The 20,489-nt window shown below is 38.9% G+C and overlaps 1 protein-coding gene across 1 annotated transcript in view; it reads right to left on the bottom strand.

Moving 5' to 3' along the window:
* The window catches only part of LOC105933360 (pro-neuregulin-3, membrane-bound isoform), a 258,376-nt gene that overhangs the window by 110,450 nt on the left and 127,437 nt on the right, over positions 1-20,489 (bottom strand). The window contains exon 4 of the mRNA XM_036126084.1: positions 14,422-14,424. Coding sequence (XP_035981977.1) covers positions 14,422-14,424 — 3 coding nt within the window. The remainder of the gene's footprint in view (positions 1-14,421; positions 14,425-20,489) is intronic.

Here is a 20,489-nt window from a genome sequence, read left to right as displayed (position 1 = left end):
GAAAGATCTGTTGGTGATTTGTGAATACAGATAAACAGGCGGCGCGTTCTGATGTGTCAGCGGTGAGCCCGTTGTTTGTGTGTGTAAAGGAGGTGGAGGTGGGGGGGGGCATTCTGGAACACAGGTGGTCAATGAAACACACCTGCAGCAAATTATCCTCTGCCTATGTGTGGGCAATTCAGACGTAGCTGACAGGATGGAGCTATTTGTAACAAACTGCCAACTCCCCACTGTGCTCCTGGAACCTGAGAGGCACGGCATCAATGACATCATCAAGTTTGATAGCTTCATTTAGAGTTGACAACTGGTGAGCTTCATTAAAGTTGTGTCTGCACAATATTCAAAAGCGCTTGAAAGAGTTCCTGTTTTGAATCCAGATGAGAATTTACTGAATTACCTAATTTACAAAGAGAAAATAAAATCCCTTCTGCCAGGAACCCCAATGGTACATTATATGTCTGTAAAGTCATTGGACAAGCACGCTTAATGAAACTTGGCAACGTTAAGATGATGGCAGTGTTTTCTTTTAAGGTATTTCATACACCAACATTCTAACTACATTCTAAAAGCCAAAATTATAACTGTTTAATATGATTTTTGAATTTTGCAGTAATGTTTCCATTCTAACACAGACCTGTCCAGTTGATAATAATGAAAATAGGCTTGTCCAAGACTGACCAAGAAGTGATCAAGATACAGACTAAACATTTTGTCTTGTTAAAAGCGACAGTAATCTGTGGAGATATAACATAATCTAAAAATGATGTAGCAGACGCTGCTGCAATCGATGCTCTCAAGTAAGTAATCTATTACTAAGTATGGTCTTAGTGATGTTTAAGTTTACTCTTTAGTCATCAATTTTCCCTTTGTAGAACCTTTAACTTTTATTGGGTAATCCAAATTTTCCCCTCAATTTAAATATACAGTTAAAAACACATTTTCTTTACAGTATATTGTATAATAAAATATGATTTCAATTCTCTCTTTATTCACGCTAAACATTCCCTGTTTTAAAATTCTCTTAATTTTCCAAATACCAGAATAACAGAGATTTTACTTTCTTCATAGTCAGAAAAGTGTATACACTATGATTAATATACCTTTGCACAATCTGGGAAGAAATGATCTTAATGTTATGGCCTCAGACTGTTTCCTTGTGTGATACCCTGGTAAACTCAACCTAAATCAGCCAAAGTGTAGGGAAGAGAATTGTGGACCTCCATAAGTCTGGTTCACCCTGTTTACTATTTCCAGATACCAGAGTACAGCTTGCAAATGCACAAGTGTAAGATATGAGTCACCCATGAGGCACGGCGTTTTGAATTATGTCCTTGGGTCTGATGAAAATCAAATGCTTTTGCTATAATGATCATTGTGATCTTTGCAGAACAGGTAGGGAGGGAGGCTTGCAATTCAGAGAACACCATGCTAAAAGTTGAATACAGGGGTGGCTGCATCATGTTGCAGGATTATTTGCTACTGGCGAGACTAGTGTGGAAATACTGAAGCAAAATCTCTCAAGACATCAGTCAGGAAGTTAAAACTTGGGCACAAACGGTTCTGTCAAATGGGCAATGGCCCTACACATACTGCAGAATAAGTTCCTAAAAGGCAAAAGGAGGACCAAATCAATGTTTTGGATTGGCCAGCACAAAACCCCATTCCTGATCCCACTGCAAATTGATTGGCAGAGCTGGAAAGATGTGTGACAGTAAGACGACCTGCAAACTGGACTCGGTTACACCAATTCTGCCGCAAGGACAGGGCCAAATTCCAGCGAACTATTAAGAGAAGCAAGGATACCCAAAACATTCGACCCGAAGTTCAAAAGGTATTTCTACCACTTTCTTAAAGTTCAGGTAATAATCTGAATCTATTCATAGTTATTGTAGCATTAAGCAAATAGAAAGGATTTTGGTCATGTTAACTGATCTAAAACAGGAAACGCTGAGTCTGACTTAATGTTAAAAGTAAGAAAAACGTTTCCTTTTCCCCCCCATGTGAATATCTGGTTCTACGTGTATTTCTGTTCGTGTGACTTTGCTTTAACAATAACAATATTGTTAAACAGGTCCAGATCTGTAGAATGTTTTTGACAAATCACGCAACATTACAAGAGAATTAATTGGGGGAAAACTGATTTCTTATGATTTTTATGCCGATGTACTAAATCTAAATCAGATATTTCAGGGTGTAAGGGGATTTGTATAATTGCATAAAACTGTCTTTGCTTTTCACTACGCCACCCGCTCTCAGCTAGGACACAGTTAATCACGAACCAGACTTGCACACAAAGTACCATAAAGACATCCTGGAGCTCGCAGTATGCTTTTTTCCCAGAGGGGCTTTCATTGTGCTGTAGCTTGTGATTTTACCATTTATTATTGAGAACCATGTTACAGTAAAGAAATTGAAGAATGGCAAAATTGAACATCCGTTATATTTCTACATTGTTGTAATCCTTTTGGAAAATGCGTGGGCTGCTCTACTCTTGATAGGTTGTTATATGAAATTGTGATGATTCTGACTTGTTAATTTTAAAGAACAAAATTTTAAACTAACAATGATAAGCAGAACATTACATGTAATTAAAGTAGAGAAGCACCAACCAATCAAAGATCAGATATAAACGGTTTTCGCTTGTATGTTTTTTGCAGCTGATTGGCAAGTTAAAAAAGGACAATTTATTTTCCTAGTCATTGAATGGATCAAAACTAGTAACTACCAGGGATTTTATCTAGAAACCATCAACCACTGCAGTGCACTATTTTAAATTTAATGAACATCAGATAAAATTCAAAGATATCTTGTAATTCTTTGATTTACAATTTAAAATTCTTCTTCTAACGTATAAAGCCCTTAATAATTAAGCTCCATCATATATCAGAGCTCTGATTACCCCGTATGTTCCTAACAGAGCACTTCGCTCTCAGACTGCAGGTCTGCTGGTGGTTCCTAGAGTCTCTAAAAGTAGAATGGGAGGCAGATCCTTTAGCTATCAGGCTCCTCTCCTGTGGAACCAACTCCCAGTTTTGGTCCGTGAGGCAGACACCCTATCTATTTTTAAGACTAATCTTAAAACTTTCCATTTTGACAAAGCTTATAACTACAGTGGCTTATGTTGCCCTGACCTACCTATGGGGACGTGCTTCTATAGGCTTAGGCTACTGGAGGACATCAGGATCTAATTTTCTCACTTTATTAAGTTCTACTGTTCTTTAATTATGGATTGCTTGTTATCATTTCTGCTTATAACTTTTTGTTCTCTCTCTTTTTTACTTCATAGTAAGTACACCTGGTCTGGCGTTCTGTTAACTGTGACATCATCCAGAGAAGACGGCTCACCCGCTATTACCATCTAATGTAGAACAGATTCCTGGATCAATGTGTGCTTCTGTGCTTTTTGTCTGTCTTGTTGTGTCTCTGCTCTGTCTTCTGTAACCCCCAGTCGGTCGAGGCAGATGACCGTTCATACTGAGCCCGGTTCTGCTGGAGGTGTTCCTTCCCGTTAAAAGGGAGTTTTTCTTTCCACTGTCGCTTCATGCTTGCTCAGTATGAGGGATTGCTGCAAAGCCATGTACAATGCAGACGACTCTCCCTGTGGCTCTACGCTTCTCCAGGAGTGAATGCTGCTTGTCGGGACTTTGATGCAATCAACTGGTTTCCTTATATAGGACATTTTTGACCAATCTGTATAATCTGACCCAATCTGTATAATATGATTGATTTTGACTTTGTAAAGTGCCTCGAGATGACATGTTTCATGAATTGGCGCTATATAAATAAAATTGAATTGAATTGAATTGAATTTCCTGTCAGATTCAAAGTGAATACCCCAACCATATGAACCTGAACAACATTCTTTCTCCATTATGTGTTATAGTTTTTAAAAAGAAAATAGCACTGGAATTGGTCAAAATCAAAACAACAGCTCAGGCCTACAAGGAAACCAGACACTGGCATTGACCAGAAAAAAGTCTCATCAGTGCATTTAGTAAAGGTAAAAAAAATGCTCTGCAGTATGGTAAGTCTATATAACTACAGCACCAAAGCTGTAGTTATGCTTGAGTTAATGCTTTCTTTAGCAACTTCTGCCGTTTCAGCAAGTAACAAGAGAATTCAAAGTGCTGTATATGAGCAGAACAAAGAAAAGGGATCATTAATAGATAATTAAAGATTTACCAAGGGGAAGAATTACTTTTCACACATGACCTGCTTTTGCATAGCTTTTATCATGTGAACCCGCTTTTTATCAAAGTGTGAGCAAGAACTCTTTGATAGGTTTCGAAACATTTTCAGAAAAACTGAGCGAAGGTCTGGTGCCTCCAATTTAATCTAAGTTTGTATATGTGGGTGTGAGTGTGTAATATAAATGTAATATATAAACATACAGGCCCCTTTCAATGAAATTCAGTCTTTCTATTGTGATGTAAATGGTGGCTGATTGCTTTAAGTGCAACAGAAAACCTTTGCTATGTGATACTAATTGTGATCCAGTTTAGTAATGCTGGCAGTGAAATAAGAGACTGCAAATACAATATATCTGAAGCATGGAGTCATTTTAATATGATTTCAAAAGGATTGGCTGCTCCTTTACTGCTTCTGATTGGAAAGTTTTTACAACGGATGCACATCCATTCACAATACTGATATAAGTGTAATGTGTGCCCTAGGCCAAGAGCAGGAGCGTAAAGACATGTATAAAATTGAGCATCTTGATCCAGGATTGCAAAGGTTTATGTTTTCTTAGACGTTTAAAAAATAGTAAAACCTCACGCAGTTCAGAGTAGCTCAGTTTCTCCCTGAAAGTTTGAATTAAATCACAATGAAACACACACAGGCTTCTTAGTCAACAGATTTCTGGACTAGTGGGTTTGCCTTGCCAAAGTACATCAGTATGAAAAGTTCTTTGGAACAGTGAGGCAGCTTCTCGTCTTTCAGATGGTGTGAATGTCTCCCGGGACTCCGCTCTGCGATACCCAGCACAGCGTGCCAATGTCAGAATGCCGAGGTAGCCATGCAAAATGCAAAAATCTAGACTGCAGGCTAATCTGCAAACACACAGCAAAACACACACAGCAGGAATCCTGCCAGCCTTACGTTAAATGATTAAAATGAAGCTTTCAACAAAGATGACAAACATGTCGAGGTAGCATGATGCTCCATATGGTTAATCTCAAAGTGTTTAACCTTGAATTATATTTTGAAAGATAAACATTTTGTATACATTTAAGGTTTTTATTTATTTATTTTTTTATTTTTTATTTTTTTTTTTTATTTTTTTTATTTATTTATTTATTTTTATTTATTTTTTTTTTTTTATTTATTCGAACAGAAGGTGAGCTGCTTTATCCAAAGGAGCTTGAAACAGTGTGTTTGCAGCTTTTGCTTTAGCATGATGCTGATCATTTCTCTTAAGGCATTAATATTTATACAGTTCTGTGAAAAAATGTGGACTCCACAATTAACATTGTTTTATTCATTAAAGTAAAATTATGTAACGTTAAAATAACTCAATTGAGACACTTCTTGCATTTGCATTATGTTGCAAGTCCCCCATATCTCTCTGTGTGATTGTGTGTGTGTGTGTGTGTGTGTGTGTGTGTGTGTGTGTGTGTGTGTGTGTGTGTGTGTGTGTGTGCGTGTGTGTTTGTTAGCACAAAAGAACAACAAAGCGCTACATGCACACGCACTAGTGGATGACCTTTGCTCTGCTAGTTGAGACTTCAACAAAACCAGAAAAGCATAACATAAATGAGGTTCATTTATCTACTAAGGCGTGCCAGAAACAAATCAGCAATAGGTGTCAGAGCACTGTAAAAAATATCATCAATCAACTGGAGTGTTTTTCCTTGTTTGTCCCTGACAATGTGTAACCACAGTAGCATAACCTAGGAGGCTCTTTGGAGTATAGATAACCTCAATATGTTGGTACCATCTCAAACATAAAACTTTTCTGTCTGATAAACTGACCTGGGTTTTAACCAGAATCCTGTGCTTTGGTCACATGAAACTAAACCATAGTTTCTGTTTTTATATTGCAAGAAACAAACTCCATATCTGGAGAGGGTTAGGGTGAAACAAAGAAACAAAAAATACATGTGGTAAAGCACCTCTGTTGTAGTGGTGGATCTGTGATGCTGAGGGCCTGTTATAAACGGAAAATGGCCCGTCAGTTGGTCTTTAAACAGAATAACTGTCCAATAATAAGAAATATTCTATGTTTTTCTCAGTTTCCAGATCTAAATCCTATTAAAAATACAGCACCAAAGACTGTATCCTAGAGAAATTCTACAAAGAGCAATGCTCAAAAAGACTCTCTCTGTATTTTCTCCAAACTTTTTAAATGCTATAGAAGAACACAAATGCTTTCCTAATAGCTAAAGTGTAACGTACCCTCTGAACAGAGGGGTGACAATAACTACGCCACAGGTGGTTCGCTAAAAACAAATATTTCTTTAAATGCAACCTTATCCCTACCGTACAAATGCACTCAAAACAAAAGCTCCAATTTCCTATAATTTTCCATTTTCCACAACCGTACAACGACAGAAGGTTCATATTTACATTCTAAGCCTTCTTAAACATCCGTATCAGCAGTGGCAGTAGATGTGGAGGGCACTTAATGGAACCACTGAGCCACACTTGATTCAGCCTGCATTAAAAAGAAAACGTGAATTAATGTTAAAAAAAAAACAACAAAAAAACAATTGGCTTTGAAGGGCAGTGGTGTTGAAGCAACCACTGAGAGGTTCCCATTAGGTCAAGTAAAGCTGACCCAAAGCGAACCATTGTATAGCTATTAGCGGCTCCACAACGTTGATTACAAGGTAAACTGCAGTTTGCTGAAGAGCTAAAGCCATCTCATAACTCATATCTGAGACTGAAATTCACTTCCCCATGACCGAAGTCTCCATTCCCTGACATAACTAAGGCCCTGTTTACATGGCAACATTTTTTGGTAAAAGTTCTGTTGTGTTTCTACAGTTTCTGCCCCCCCACAATGGCGGGCATTTCTCTGAAAACGTCTCCATAGCTGTGTATGCAACAGGAAAAACAGAATCTGCCTGTATGGGAAAGCCCTGGCACATGCCCAGTATGTTAGTGGTGGCACCTTTTTTTTAATGCGGGAGCGGTTGCATGTTAAGTTTCAGTGAACACACTGCTCACTAGTGGCGTGGCAAGGAAATTACACCGTTTCACCGTTTGTACTAGGTTTGTGTGAGTGTAGATTGTGATTAAAACATTGTCATGAAGTGTTAACATCAACGGAAAAACAATCCATATATATATATATATATATATATATATATATATATATATATATATATATATTTGCTTGCTACACTAGTTATATCTCGTGGCTTTTGATGAACCGTTTTCTTCTCTCCCCAAACACCCACACCACATGTTTAACCTTGCTTCCTCCTGACATTACATGAACAAATATGTGATGCCATATTGATTGGCTAATTTTCTGCAGGTCAGGAACCATTACAGAGCATCACCTCTCACACTTCTTGTCCTTCTTGTTTAGCCCAGGGACATTTTAATTTATACAGGGTATCCTTGCTCTGTGTACTCATCTTTTCCATATTAGAACCAAAGTGCAAAAAATCTGCATGAATGATGACAGCTGTTATGAAAAAGAAAAGGAAAAAAACTCTGAATGCTGAATAGACCTTGTGTTGAACTGTCATTATCTCAACGCTTATAAAAGCATGACGCTTTAAACAGTTTCCCATTTTATGCTTCTTTATCTTATGGATTCACGCATGCTGCACTATGTAGAACACAGGCTTGCATTGTAAATTGGGCTCGCCTGATTACTTTAATGTTACAGTCGACATGCACAGAGGCCTGCAATGCATATAATCAAATCTCAAATATAGTGTGAACTGAATTTGCCTCTAGATTTAAACCTCTAACTCCTTCCCCTGGTCTATGGGGAGTGAAATGGTGCATGCACTTCAAAAGAGAATACGCTGATTCTGACTCTCTCTCTCTCTGCATCATAAAGCCAGACTGTCTCGCCTCCGAGACCTTCAATTCCAAGGGGTTGAATATATTTTTCCAATGTGGGTGAGACAATGATTGCAGAAGGGTCCTGTGAGATGATGAAAACAGTAAAGGAAGATCTTAAAGTAAGGTGAAGGAGAGAGGAAACACTAATCAAAGGGAATATGAGACAGAGGTCTTACCGTTGTCGGCTCTTGAATACTGTATCACTATGAAAGTTCTTCAGTGGGCTGTGCAAATCAGCAACATTGCTGTTTGAACAACACAAAGCTGCTGACAAGAAAAGTAGCTTGAACTCTCTTTATTTGCACTATGAAAAGCCTTGACGTAGTGCATATAAAGATGACATCAAAAGCCTCTGATCTCTAATACATCCCATCAGACAACACAGGTGATAAGTCGCGTTCAGCCTTGCCAGAGTTTCAGAGCTAAATGCACATCAGTGAGTTGGGTATTGTCTGCTCTGGATCAGCGCTCTGTCAGGTTTTATGAATGAGTTTAAATTCATTTCTTTCAGACCTTATTACGTTTCCTTACATGGGCACAAACTCAGAGCCTTCAAACTTTTATCAACAAAAATACTTCTAAAAATTCAGCCTGTGTCTGTTCGAAGGTGTGGAAAAATTAGTTGCCACCGTACTTTTCTATGCATTAATGTTTGAACATTTGTGTCTAAAACCGTTTTTCTTTGCTACTGTCATGGCCAGGACCCTTTTGTAAAAGTGATTCAAAAGGGTTTTGCCTTCTACATTAACAATGTGACTGCTATTTTTCATGTAAATAGGACTTGCTAATAGCAAAAGCCTCTTTGAAAGAAAGTGTACAAGAATGGCTTGCGAAGCAGCAACGAATTAGACATCTTGACCTGTTGTGTGAAGTTTCCCATTCATAATCCAATTCCGCTTCTGCGGAAATGTGCTGGAAAAACATGTTAGATTCTTATCCTGCAGAGCATAAAGAATCTGCCACTGACGTTTATATCTTTCCATGTTTGTCCATTCTTGGTGGGAAGAAAGGGATCCCCTCAACAGGAGTCATGTCTGGTCAAAATGTTTTGGCTATTCGGTTATTTGTTAAACTTATATCAGGTTATTAATACTGAACTACATTTCAGGTGCCATCTGCAATTCAAAAGTTTTACATGAAAATATTTGTTTTGGAGCAGAATGCGCTGTAGAATTATAGTGGGTAGTCCAAGTGCAAAGGCAATTCGGTCAATCTAGTTATCCAGTCATCCAAGTCCTGACTTCAGCATCTTTGCTCTATGTCTGCCTGTTTCTTGTCTGACAATTGTATTAAGTCCACTTGGACCAAACAATCTAAAAAAGTAAATTATTTTCACATTAAAGCAAAATCGAAAGATGCAGATACTCTACACTGAAATTTGAACTTAAGCTGGAATTGTAACACATTCCTGATGCCAACCATCTTCTTTAAATCAAGTCTTTGCATAGACAATCTGTGGTTGTACATATAAATAGGTACATGTGTCACTAGAATGATGATGAAACAATTTCAAAGGCTAAAATCCACTACAGCCCCACGTATTAAAGGGTAAATGTGAAAGACTGCAAACATGGACACAGAAAGAAGGAGTGGGCATGACCTTTTACAATTATGAATATAATTGACATGCAACAAAAAAACAGAGGACAGTGACAATACCTGGAACAATGTTAATTCATTGTGTTTAACATGCTTTTATATCTTTATTACTACAATAACCCACAAATGTATCAACATGCATCTGTATGGTTTAATTGGTTGAAATGTATAATTACACGGCATTTAACTGGGAACCAATAAAAGCCTTTTTTCTGTCTAAATTGCTCCATTAAAGCTGCAGTAGGTAGCTTTTGTATAAATGTATTTTTTATACATTTGTTAAAAGTTTCACTATGTAAGCCCCGCATGCAAGCCAAATTCACATGGTATTTGTGCGTTCACAAACATATGAGAATTCATCTTGTCCCGCTCCCGCATCAAGTGTTCGAGACCAACCCAAAACAGGTCGTCCAATGTCGTTGCAGTATTATGGTTTAAGGGGGAATATAGCGCTGTGACGAAAGCAAGAGGTACAGAGTCCACAGCCGAACCAAAATAACCAGGGCAGCACAGGAGGACACACGCGTAGCTGCTGCTATCACATCTGCTTTGTCAGAATTCACGATTGTCACGAGCGTCACTATCCAAGTAAGTGTGCTTTGACCAGCGTAACTTGTTGTGGTTTCTCATAGTGCCTGCTACTTACGACATTTTCCTTTGATACCGCTAGTTAACACCAACCCTTAGTAGGCGGGCAGAAGGTGTTGCTTCACCCAATCAGCTTGGAAAGTTCTGCTGAATGTCCCACTTTTCCCTAAACGGATTCGATGGGAGCAGACCCAGATTGATAATGTGCAGAACAGAGAGTGCTACACATGATCAGTCTGGCTGGCCAGGTTAGTCACTATGTCCTGGCAGTAAAATATGAGACGGATAATCTGTGGAAAAAAAAAAATCAAATGCAGAATCTGCAGAGTTTCACCGCTCCCGGTCGGAAACAACCAATCAGAGCCGGGAGGAATGTCCGGCTCTGATTGGTTGTTAGCAGTGCCAGTCACTGTGGTGTACACGCTGCTCACACCGCCTCCCCCACACAACACTACCATCCTTCAATAATTACTAGTGGGCTGTAGCTGTGAGGAGAAATGGTGGAGAAACACCATTTCACCATTCCTGCTTTACAGGAAACCTGCCAGTTTCTGGAGTGGCTCCTGCTCAGAAAACAAATATAGGTAAAAACATTGGAGCAGCACGGCGGGCTCTGCTGTGGAGCTGGAGAGGGAGGGTCAGAGCAGCAGCAGAGAGCAAGGGGGAGGGACCTGTAAGGTGTCCTTGGTTTTCTAAAAACTCCCTACTGCAGCTTTAAACAGGTAGATATGCTTTTTTTAGGTTTCCCAAATAAGACGACCCTTAGGTTTGTTCTCTGTAACAGCATTTACCGCTGGTAACATTTTATGTCACTCCTCATATAAAAAGCTATATTGCAGCAGCCAAATCTCACACAATTTAAAGGGGACATATCATGCAACATGCACTTTTTAGGCCTTAAATACATCTTGTTGTGTACTTGGAGTCTCTAGGAGTGCAGCAAATTTTTATTTAGTCTGTTCAGGAGCTCCATATATATATCATTATTTTCCGTTGGGGTCATATTTTTTAAGCCGTTGAGTTTTCTTGGAGTCTGAAGTACCTGCTTTATTTAAGGAGACAGCCCAAAAACAAGTTGCTCTCAGACACTCCTAAGAATAGAGGTATAGGACGGACTGTGGCGCAACAATAACAAGGAGTTCAGACCAAAGCATTGCAGTAAGGCAAGGCAAGGCAAGGCAAATTTATTTATATAGCACAATTCAGTACAAAGACAATGCAAAGTGCTTTACATGATTAAAACATAGCAAAATAAAACAGAATAAGAGCAAGTAGGAATAAAATATAGATAGAAAATAGAACAAAAAAGTGGTGATTCAGTTAACTAGGACAGTTGAAGGCAATTTTAAACAAATGTGTTTTTAATCTTGATTTAAAAGAACTCAGGCTTTCCGCACTTTTACAGTTTTCTGGAAGTTTGTTCCAGATAATTGGAGCATAGGAACTAAAAGCTGCTTCTCCATGTTTGGTTCTGGTTCTAGGTATGCAGAGCAGGCTGGAGTCAGAAGACCTGAGTGGTCTGGATGGTTTATACGCTGATAACAAGTCTGTGATGTATTTAGGAGCTAAGCCATTTAAGGATTTATAGACTAACAGAAGTATTTTAAAGTCTATTCTCTGAGATACAGGGAGCCAGTGTAAGGACTTTAGAACTGGGGTGATGTGCTCTACTTTCTTAGTCTTAGTGAGGACGCGGGCAGCAGCGTTCTGGATCAGCTGCAGCTGTCTGATCCACTTTTTAGGCAGACCTGTGAAAACACCGTTGCAGTAATCAATTCGACTAAAAATAAACGCATGGATTAGTTTTTCTAGATCCTGCTGAGACATCAGTCCTTTAATCCTAGAAATGTTCCTCAGGTGATAGAAAGCCGACCTTGTAACTGTCTTTAGATGCTTTTGAAGGTTCAGGTCTGAGTCCATCACTACACCCAGGTTTCGGGCCTGATTTGTGGTTTTTAGCTGAAGCGACTGAAGCTGTGTGCTAACTTTTGATCTTTCCTCTATTGGTCCAAATATTATTACTTCAGTTTTGTTTTTATTCAATTGGAGAAAATTTTGGCACATCCACGTATTGATTTCTTCTAGGCATTTACTCAGTGCCTGAATTGGTTCATAGTCACCTGGTGACATGGTAATGTAAAGCTGTGTGTCGTCTGCATAGTTATGGTAGCTGATGTTGTTTTTTTTTTTTTTTTTACTACTGCTAGTAAAGTAGTACTACTTTACTAGCAGGGCAACTGGCAATTTAACTGTGAAAAGGAAGGCAATAAAAATGTAATATGTCCCTTTGAAGAAATACAACTTTTAATTTGGGTACATTTTCTCGTTGGGGAAATTAATCACATGTTAACGGAAAAGATTTTTTTTTAAAGAAAATCCCCAGTAGGAAAGGTTAAGATGATTGTTACTGAAACCTTTTGTCATTAATGCTATATATTGATTTAAGCAGATCTGAGTTTCTAAGGAGTTCAAATTAAAAATCCATGCTTTCTGTTTCTCTGTTGTAAAAATATGAGACATCACAGACACCAGTTTCTTTAAGCTACCAGGTGCTAGGCTGAATTTGTATCTATCTTGCCAACACATTTGATTCACATTAAAGCAGGCTGGTAGGAAAAGTAAAAAAAAAAACAAATCTCCAAAGCTCACTGTTGGAAAGCTGAAAAAGTAGCATTTTAGGGTTCAGCAAGTCTCCATAGAAACAATTAGACCCTATCTACATGCCAACTGTTTCAATTGGGATTTTAATTGGTCTGATCAGACTATCACAGAGTATTACAATATTACAGACTGAGGTGTAAGCAACAAACGCTTCTTGTGAGTTTGTTGTTAGCTGAAGAATGAGAATGATGAGAGGCAGCTTAGGCCCACTGTAAGGCACACCGAAGGACTTGTGATGCTGTGGGCTTATTTATCTTCCAAAGACCCCTGAAACCGTGTTAGAGCGCATGGCATCATGGACTATTTCGAATAAAGCAGAGGATAAGCAAGTATCAGAGAGGAGCAGGACTCTAGATGAGATTATGCAAAGATGAATGGTCCAAGATTCCTCTCTCTGTACCCTGACTGTTGTCTTATTAGTAAAAGAGGCTTTTTAAAAAAGTGTCAACAGAAGAGATAACAATAACTGTGGAACTGACGATTTTGCGGAAAAACAATTATCTATTAGTGTGGGATTCCTCCAAGGAATAAATGCACTCTAATTAAAACTTGTGTTTTTCTAATTGTTTTATTGTAAGATTTTCTTGCAGCAATAAAATAAAAATCATTGATCACGGTTTGGTATTTATGTACTTTAAGGGGGTGTTAAGAAATGTGGATCAGTACACATCAGAAAAAAATGTCTTTACTGTAAATCCAAAACTAATTATCAGTCTGTAGGTAGTTCAATTTAAACTTTATTTACAAAATAAAAAGATAAGATTCATATCCCTTTTCTTTCTATCTTGCTGTATCTATTTTTGCTTGACATAACATTCTCTGGCCTTTTTCTGCTCATCTTTTATTCAGCGTTGCTCCAGAATTGCTGAAGTACCAACAATTCAATTCAGTCGTCCGTATTTTGTCAGGGGAAGAAATATTTCTTCCTTTTTGTTTCTTGCCTTTTTGCTTTATGTGTCTACTCATGGCACCCCCCCCCCCCCCCCTCCACCACCAGAGAACCTGAGACAGTGTGATAACCCCTCTCAGAAGACGTGGCTACTTTCATCCTGGTTTCCTCCACCTGGCTCGCCCCCCCCACCTTCCTCCCCTCGGAGACTGTTGCGTGCCAGAAGCACTTGGCAGCGTTTGTTTGCCCTGCCGCTGAACTTTTTTTTGGCTGCCACAATCCAAAATTGAGTCCGTTTGAGGGCCGCGTCTCTCCGTGTTAGGAGACGACTTGGACAGAGAATTGGAGGCTGAGCAGAAGGGATGAGGGTTGACGCTTGGACAAAATGTGTTTTGACGAAAGGATGGCACGTAGGAGGTTAGCGGGAGACGGATGAGGGGCAAGAGGGCTGCCTGAAGGGAAAAGTCTGGAAAAAAGGGAACAGGGATGTCAACACGGAGGCAAGCTCGAGCAGGAGACACAGAGGTAACCCGGGAAATTAGGGTCTGATTAACTGCGAGCAAAGTCGGGGAGAGTGATGCTGTGACAAGATTATCTGAGGGATCAGGAAAGAAGAGAAGCCACAATCTGGCACTCTTCTTTGCCAACTTTGCACTTACCAACTTTTTGAAGCAGGAGGTGGTTGAATACAATAGGAAAAAGAAAGAAAAAAGAAAAGAAAATAGATGTTAATGGAAAAGAAAAGGCAGAAAGTTTGCAGCATTGAGCTTTGTGTCATAGAGAACTGACAGATGCCTCCTGAAAATACTGGCCTTTGCAAAAAGTATTCATAACACTAAACTTTGTCACATTTAGTCATGTTATGAGAGAAAATTTTAATGTATTATAATTTGGTTTTAATTGGACAATTCAACACCCAGCAGTGCCTAATTGTGAAATGGGAGGACAATAATGATATGCTTTTCATCAATTTCTGCCAAAGAAAATCTGAAAAGTGTGGTGAGCATTTGTGTGTAGCTCGCATGAGTGCATGCTCTATAGAAGCCCCTCCTGCAGCAGTTACAGCTGCAAGTGCTTATAAATGAGAAGTCTGACATTCATTTCCATTCTTGCTGGCAAAATAGCTCAACCTTAGTCAGTCTGGATAGAGAGCATCTGTAAAAATCAGTTTTCATCTGCAGATTCTCAGATTACTTTGCGTCTGGAGTTGGATGGGGCCATTCTAAAACATGAAAATGCATTTGATCTCTGCCTGTTTGTTTAGAATGTGTGTTTGAACCTCCACAGCAGTTTCAGGTCTTTTGAGCCCTTTAACAGGTTTGCTTCTAGGATTGCCCCATTCAGCTCTGTCCATCAGCTCTGACCAGCTTTCTGCTAATTAAAAGCTCCAATCGCTATATGACACCAACAACACATCGCTTTAATAAGGGGATGGTATACTCAGGGTGAGGCGCATTGTTTCTGCCACACAGCATTTTGCAGGTAGGTGAAAACAATAAATCTTGGCTCTCCTATCTTCCTTTCCATTTCATTTCTTTGTCCTCTTCATGACATGCAGTGCTCTGTGAGATATCTGAAGCTTGAGGTATTGTTTTATAAGCCAACCCTGCTTTAAACCTTCTCCTTGACCTGTCTGTTGTATTCCTTGGTTGGTGATGACTGGTCAGACTGCGCCTTATAACGTTCTTGCTTTGAGGTGGGAGTGGCTAAGCCTCAGGTACTTACTGGAAACATACTGAGGTCATTCCTGACATCTTCTGCTGCACTCCCCTTTCCTAAACAGCAGAAAGTCCTGGGAAATTGGCACTGTTGTATTTTTTTATTTTTTTCATTGGGTCTCATATGATTAGGCAAGTTGGGTTGCACTATAATCAATTCTTGACAACTTCTATTCACAAAAACACAAGGTCAACTGCTATTTTGAGGCCTTTGCAGAAAAGCTGGACTTATTCTGAGAATAATTTTTACAACGGTGGACTCTTTACTAATTAGGTGACTTCGGAAAGTAATTTTTTGCTTTCGATTTTTATTTTGGGGGAACCGGATTTAAAGTGGTCCGGACACAAATACCTTTCATACTTTTCAGATTTTTTTTGCTGGAAATTAAAAAAAAAAAAAGTTCTCCATAATTTTCACCCATGCCACAGTTATATATTACTTAGTTTTAATACCATACATAAAATTCAAGTAAGCAACACTGAAGTTTCTGGTTTTTAATGGGATCAAATGTGAGACATTTGTAAGAGTATGAATATTTCTGGAACTGAATTTGGAAAGGATTAACAAAAGTAAGTAAAGAATAGATTAATGGGACTGGAATAAGGAGAGCTTCAGTTTTTGATCAGTATTCAGTTTGCAGCAGCTTTTGGTGATGCAACTGGTGCAGAGCAGCCGTCTGTTAGATGTCGTTTACCTTGCATCCCCTTTCTCTTTCCATTCCTTAAGTCTGTTTCACCCGCTTAGTTGCTGAGGAATGACTTTGTACGTTTGTACAATCTATATGGCAATCCAGCCAAAAAAGTCTAAAGGATTGGTACCCTCATAAATAGTCACCATGTTAGGTAAAGAAAACAAAGAATTTAAGGTTATGGTAAAGATATGGCTAATTGTTTTGTCTTCCTTGATGTGAAAATTAGTTTGCATCTGGAGTTGTAGGTTTTATAATCAGTTCAAATCAGTAGGCTTGTTTTGTATTTCACAAAAATACCTTATCAGCTACCATAACTATGCAGATGACACACAGCTCTACATCACCATGTCACCAGGTGACTATGAACCAGTTCAAGCACTGAGTAAATGCCTAGAAGAAATCAATACTTGGATGTGCCAAAATTTTCTTCAATTGAATAAAAACAAAACAGAAGTAATAATATTTGGACCAATAGAGGAGAGATCAAAAGTTAGCACACAGCTTCAGTCACTTCAACTAAAAACCACTAATCAGGCCCGAAATCTGGGTGTAGTGATGGATTCAGACCTGAACCTTCAAAAGCATCTAAAGACAGTTACAAGGTCAGCTTTCTATCACCTTAAGAACATTTCCAGGATTAAAGGACTAATGTCTCAGCAGGATCTGGAAAAACTAATCCATGCGTTTATATTTAGTCAAATAGATTACTGCAACGGTGTCTTCACAGGTCTGCCTAAAAAGTGGATCAGACAGCTGCAGCTGATCCAGAACGCTGCTGCCCGCGTCCTCACTAAGACTAAGAAAGTAGAGCACATAACCCCAGATCTAAAGTCGTTACACTGGCTCCCTGCATCTCAGAGAATAGACTTTAAAATACTTCTGTTAGTCTATAAATCCTTAGATGGCTTAGCACCTAAATACATCACAGACTTGTTATCAGGGCATCAACCCTCCAGACCACTAAGGTCTTCTGGCTCCAGCCTGTTTACCTAGAACCAGAACTAAACATGGAGAAGCAGCATTTAGTTCCTATGCTCCAATTATCTGGAACAAACTTCCAGAAAACTGTAAAGATGTGGAAAACCTTAGTTCCTTTAAATCAAGATTAAAAACACATTTGTTTAAAATTGCCTTCAACTGTCCTAGTTAACTGAATCACCACTTTTTTGTTCTATTTTCTATCTATATTTTATTCCTACTTGCTTTTATTCTGTTTTATTTTGCTATATTTTAATCATGTAAAGCACTTTGCATTGTCTTTGTACTGAATTGTGCTATATAAATAAATTTGCCTTGCCTTGCCTTGCCTTATTTTTCTCCCCTTTAATTTTCAAGAGAAAGTAAACCATTTCACTCGACATAGATAAGCTAAACGACCTCCCTTCCTTAGATGGAAGATGCTGCTGCTGCAGCTGCTTTGCATCCTATCAGCCCCATACCACTGAGATTCTTTCTGAAAGCTACTCAGTGTTTTAAAGCTGTACATTTACACTGTAGTCATTAATCAGTATGCCCTCAGAAGTTGCGTGAGGAACGCTATAACTTGTCTGCCGTGGGAACATCTTGGGGTCCCCCAGAATAAGATGGAGGATGTCATTGGGTAGAAGGATGTCTGGGGTTCCCTCCTGGACCTGTTGCCCCATAAGCACAAGGCTATGGATTTATAATGCTTTTCAAAAGTATTCATAGACCTTGAAATTTTCACATTTTGTTTTATTACAATCACAAACCTCTAAATATTTTATTGGGATTTTATGTGATAGATTTATTTATCTGCAGACAAGAATTTCAAAAGCATATAAACCGGATGTTTTGTCATGGGCTCAGAGGCTTGTTAGAGATTATTAGTAGACAGAAAGCATCATGAAGAGAAAAAAAAAAAAACACAGCACACACAAAGTTGTGGAGGAGTTTAAAGCGGGGTCATGTTATAAAAGAATACCCTAAGCTTTGAACTCACTCATCTCATAAAGCACCGTTCAATACATCATCTGAAGATGAAAAGAGAATGACTCGACGGCAAACGTGGCGATCCAAAGGCTTCTTACACAACTTCACCCACGAGCAAGATGCATGGATTGGGAAAATGAACTGGACCTCATTTATAAAGCTTGCATACGCACAAAATGGTGCCTGAAAGTGTATAGCTCACTTTTCACACAGAAATTGGGATTTATAAAAGAAAAGATCTGGACGGGAAAATGTGCGGTCCTCATGTTAACTCTAGCACATGCGTATGCTGTTTTGGAGACTGAGGAAACTGGTGACGCCGGTGTTAAAGTGGTGAATTGCAGCCATACTGCAAGATGATTCCTGTCAGACGTTCAATTTCACTCCATATCAGACATTAATCATAGATCGACTTTATCCTAAGCATTCAAAAACACCCTGTGTTATTCATACCTGCACTGGTGATGCCTAAATATGCATAAGAACCTTTCAAATAAATAAAAATGCCTAGAGGCCATCTTAACCTCCTAAATAAAAGTCTGCACAGCCTTTTATCGGGGTTTTCTACCATCAAATTCCGCTACCCGATGATCATCAGAGTGACGTGTGCCACAGATTAACAGATAAGTGGTGACTGAGGCGTGCGGTAATTAAGAGTGGCCTTTTATTGTGGGCAGTCTAAGGCACACCTGTGCACTAATCATGGTGTCTGATCAGCATCTTGATATGGCACACCTGTGAGGTGGGATGGATTATCTCAGCAAAGGAGAAGTGCTCACTATCACAGATTTAGACTGATTTAAGAATAATATTTGTGGGAAATGGTGATATTGTGTATGTGGAAAAAGTTTTAGATCTTAGCGTTCATCTCATAAAAAATAGGAGCAAAACCAAAAGTGTTGTGTTTATATTTTTGTTGAGTGTACTTTAATTGCTGTAAATGGTCACTCGTGAGTAATGCATTGGCTGTGAAGGCTATTGTCATTGCAACGTATGATGGTCTAGTAACAGTGGTATGATTTTAAAGCGTTGGACTACAGTCTTCCATCAGGGGGTGATTGCCCTCACAGCTCTTGGGAAGCTCGTGTCCCATTCTGTAACCTGTTCTTAACTCTTGTAGAATGTATTACATTCCGACTTTGACAAAAAATCACTGATCTCTCTCCTGATGATTAAGGAAAGCATTGAGAATGAGTTTTTTTTATACAATAATGGCAAGATGCATGGTGCTAAATGCAGAGAGAGGAGGTTTTATTGACTTGTTTGCTGAATACTAACACATACTTTACTGCCACACTTTAAATTTTTATTTAAAAGAGTGGGGTTGAAAACCATGTATCACATTCTTTAAAGTTAACAACTAAGCATTACTCAGCATTAATGTTAGGCCCTCACCATTACAATTATGGAGAAGTTTGTGGTTGTAACACAACAAAATGTAAAAAGGTTTGAGAGGTGTGGAAACTTTTCATGTCGCTTTAATTCGTTTAAAAATCAACACCTTCTTTGGTCTCTTTTAGAAACTGCCTAACTGATGAGGAAGTTGACACTTCTTTGCCACTCACATCCACGGGTCAGTGGGTTTTTGCACACACAAAAGTGATGCGTGTCATTTGAGCGAACACCGCCGTTGCTCTATGAAGCAATTACCTCAATACTTTGCATGGAATTTAAAACCGCATTGTAGAGACTTCTTTAATGATCTGGAAAGTAAAGGATATTAGCAAATACCCGACGATAACACCGCTGATGCATTTGCCACGTCTAATTTACGCGTCCCGTTTATGGCACATTCTCCTTTCCAATCAAGTGTTAAATGGTAAATTGAAATTTTAATATTAGCACACAGAGAGGGCTTTTGACTTTGGACAAATACACAGTGCCTGAAGTGTCACACTGTCCTTTAATGCTAAATGGTGCTATTATGGCATTGTTGGCAGGAAACTCACAGATAAGCCCGCCCAATGCCGCAACATGCGGAGGTAGAGAAAAGATTGATTTTTTTTCTAACTGAATCTGGAAGACCCTAGAAATTAATATACCACTGATAGCGGACGGGATGGAGAGACATTTGGGTAATCTGTGTTGTTCTCTATCCTCTGTGACATTGAGAAAACCATGGTTTTTGAGGATAAAGTAAGAGGAAAGTGACCTTCGTCGAAATAGTGAAGACTAGTTTGGAAAGCGCTGAATAAAGCCTATAAAGAGATAAAAACTTCCAGTCTCTAAATGGATGGCATGACAGAGGACAACATTAGGGGTTGGAAATCCAAAGATATTTGTGACAGAAGCACAAAGCCAGATTTGAACAGGGACAGTTTGAAATGATTCTGCACAAAAAGGAATACTTTGCAGAGTGCACATCAT

This window comes from Fundulus heteroclitus, chromosome 22 (assembly GCF_011125445.2).
Source record: "Fundulus heteroclitus isolate FHET01 chromosome 22, MU-UCD_Fhet_4.1, whole genome shotgun sequence".
NCBI lineage: Eukaryota > Metazoa > Chordata > Actinopteri > Cyprinodontiformes > Fundulidae > Fundulus > Fundulus heteroclitus.
The sequence above is the reverse complement of the archived record's forward strand: the minus strand, read 5'-3'. Positions and strand labels throughout refer to the sequence as shown.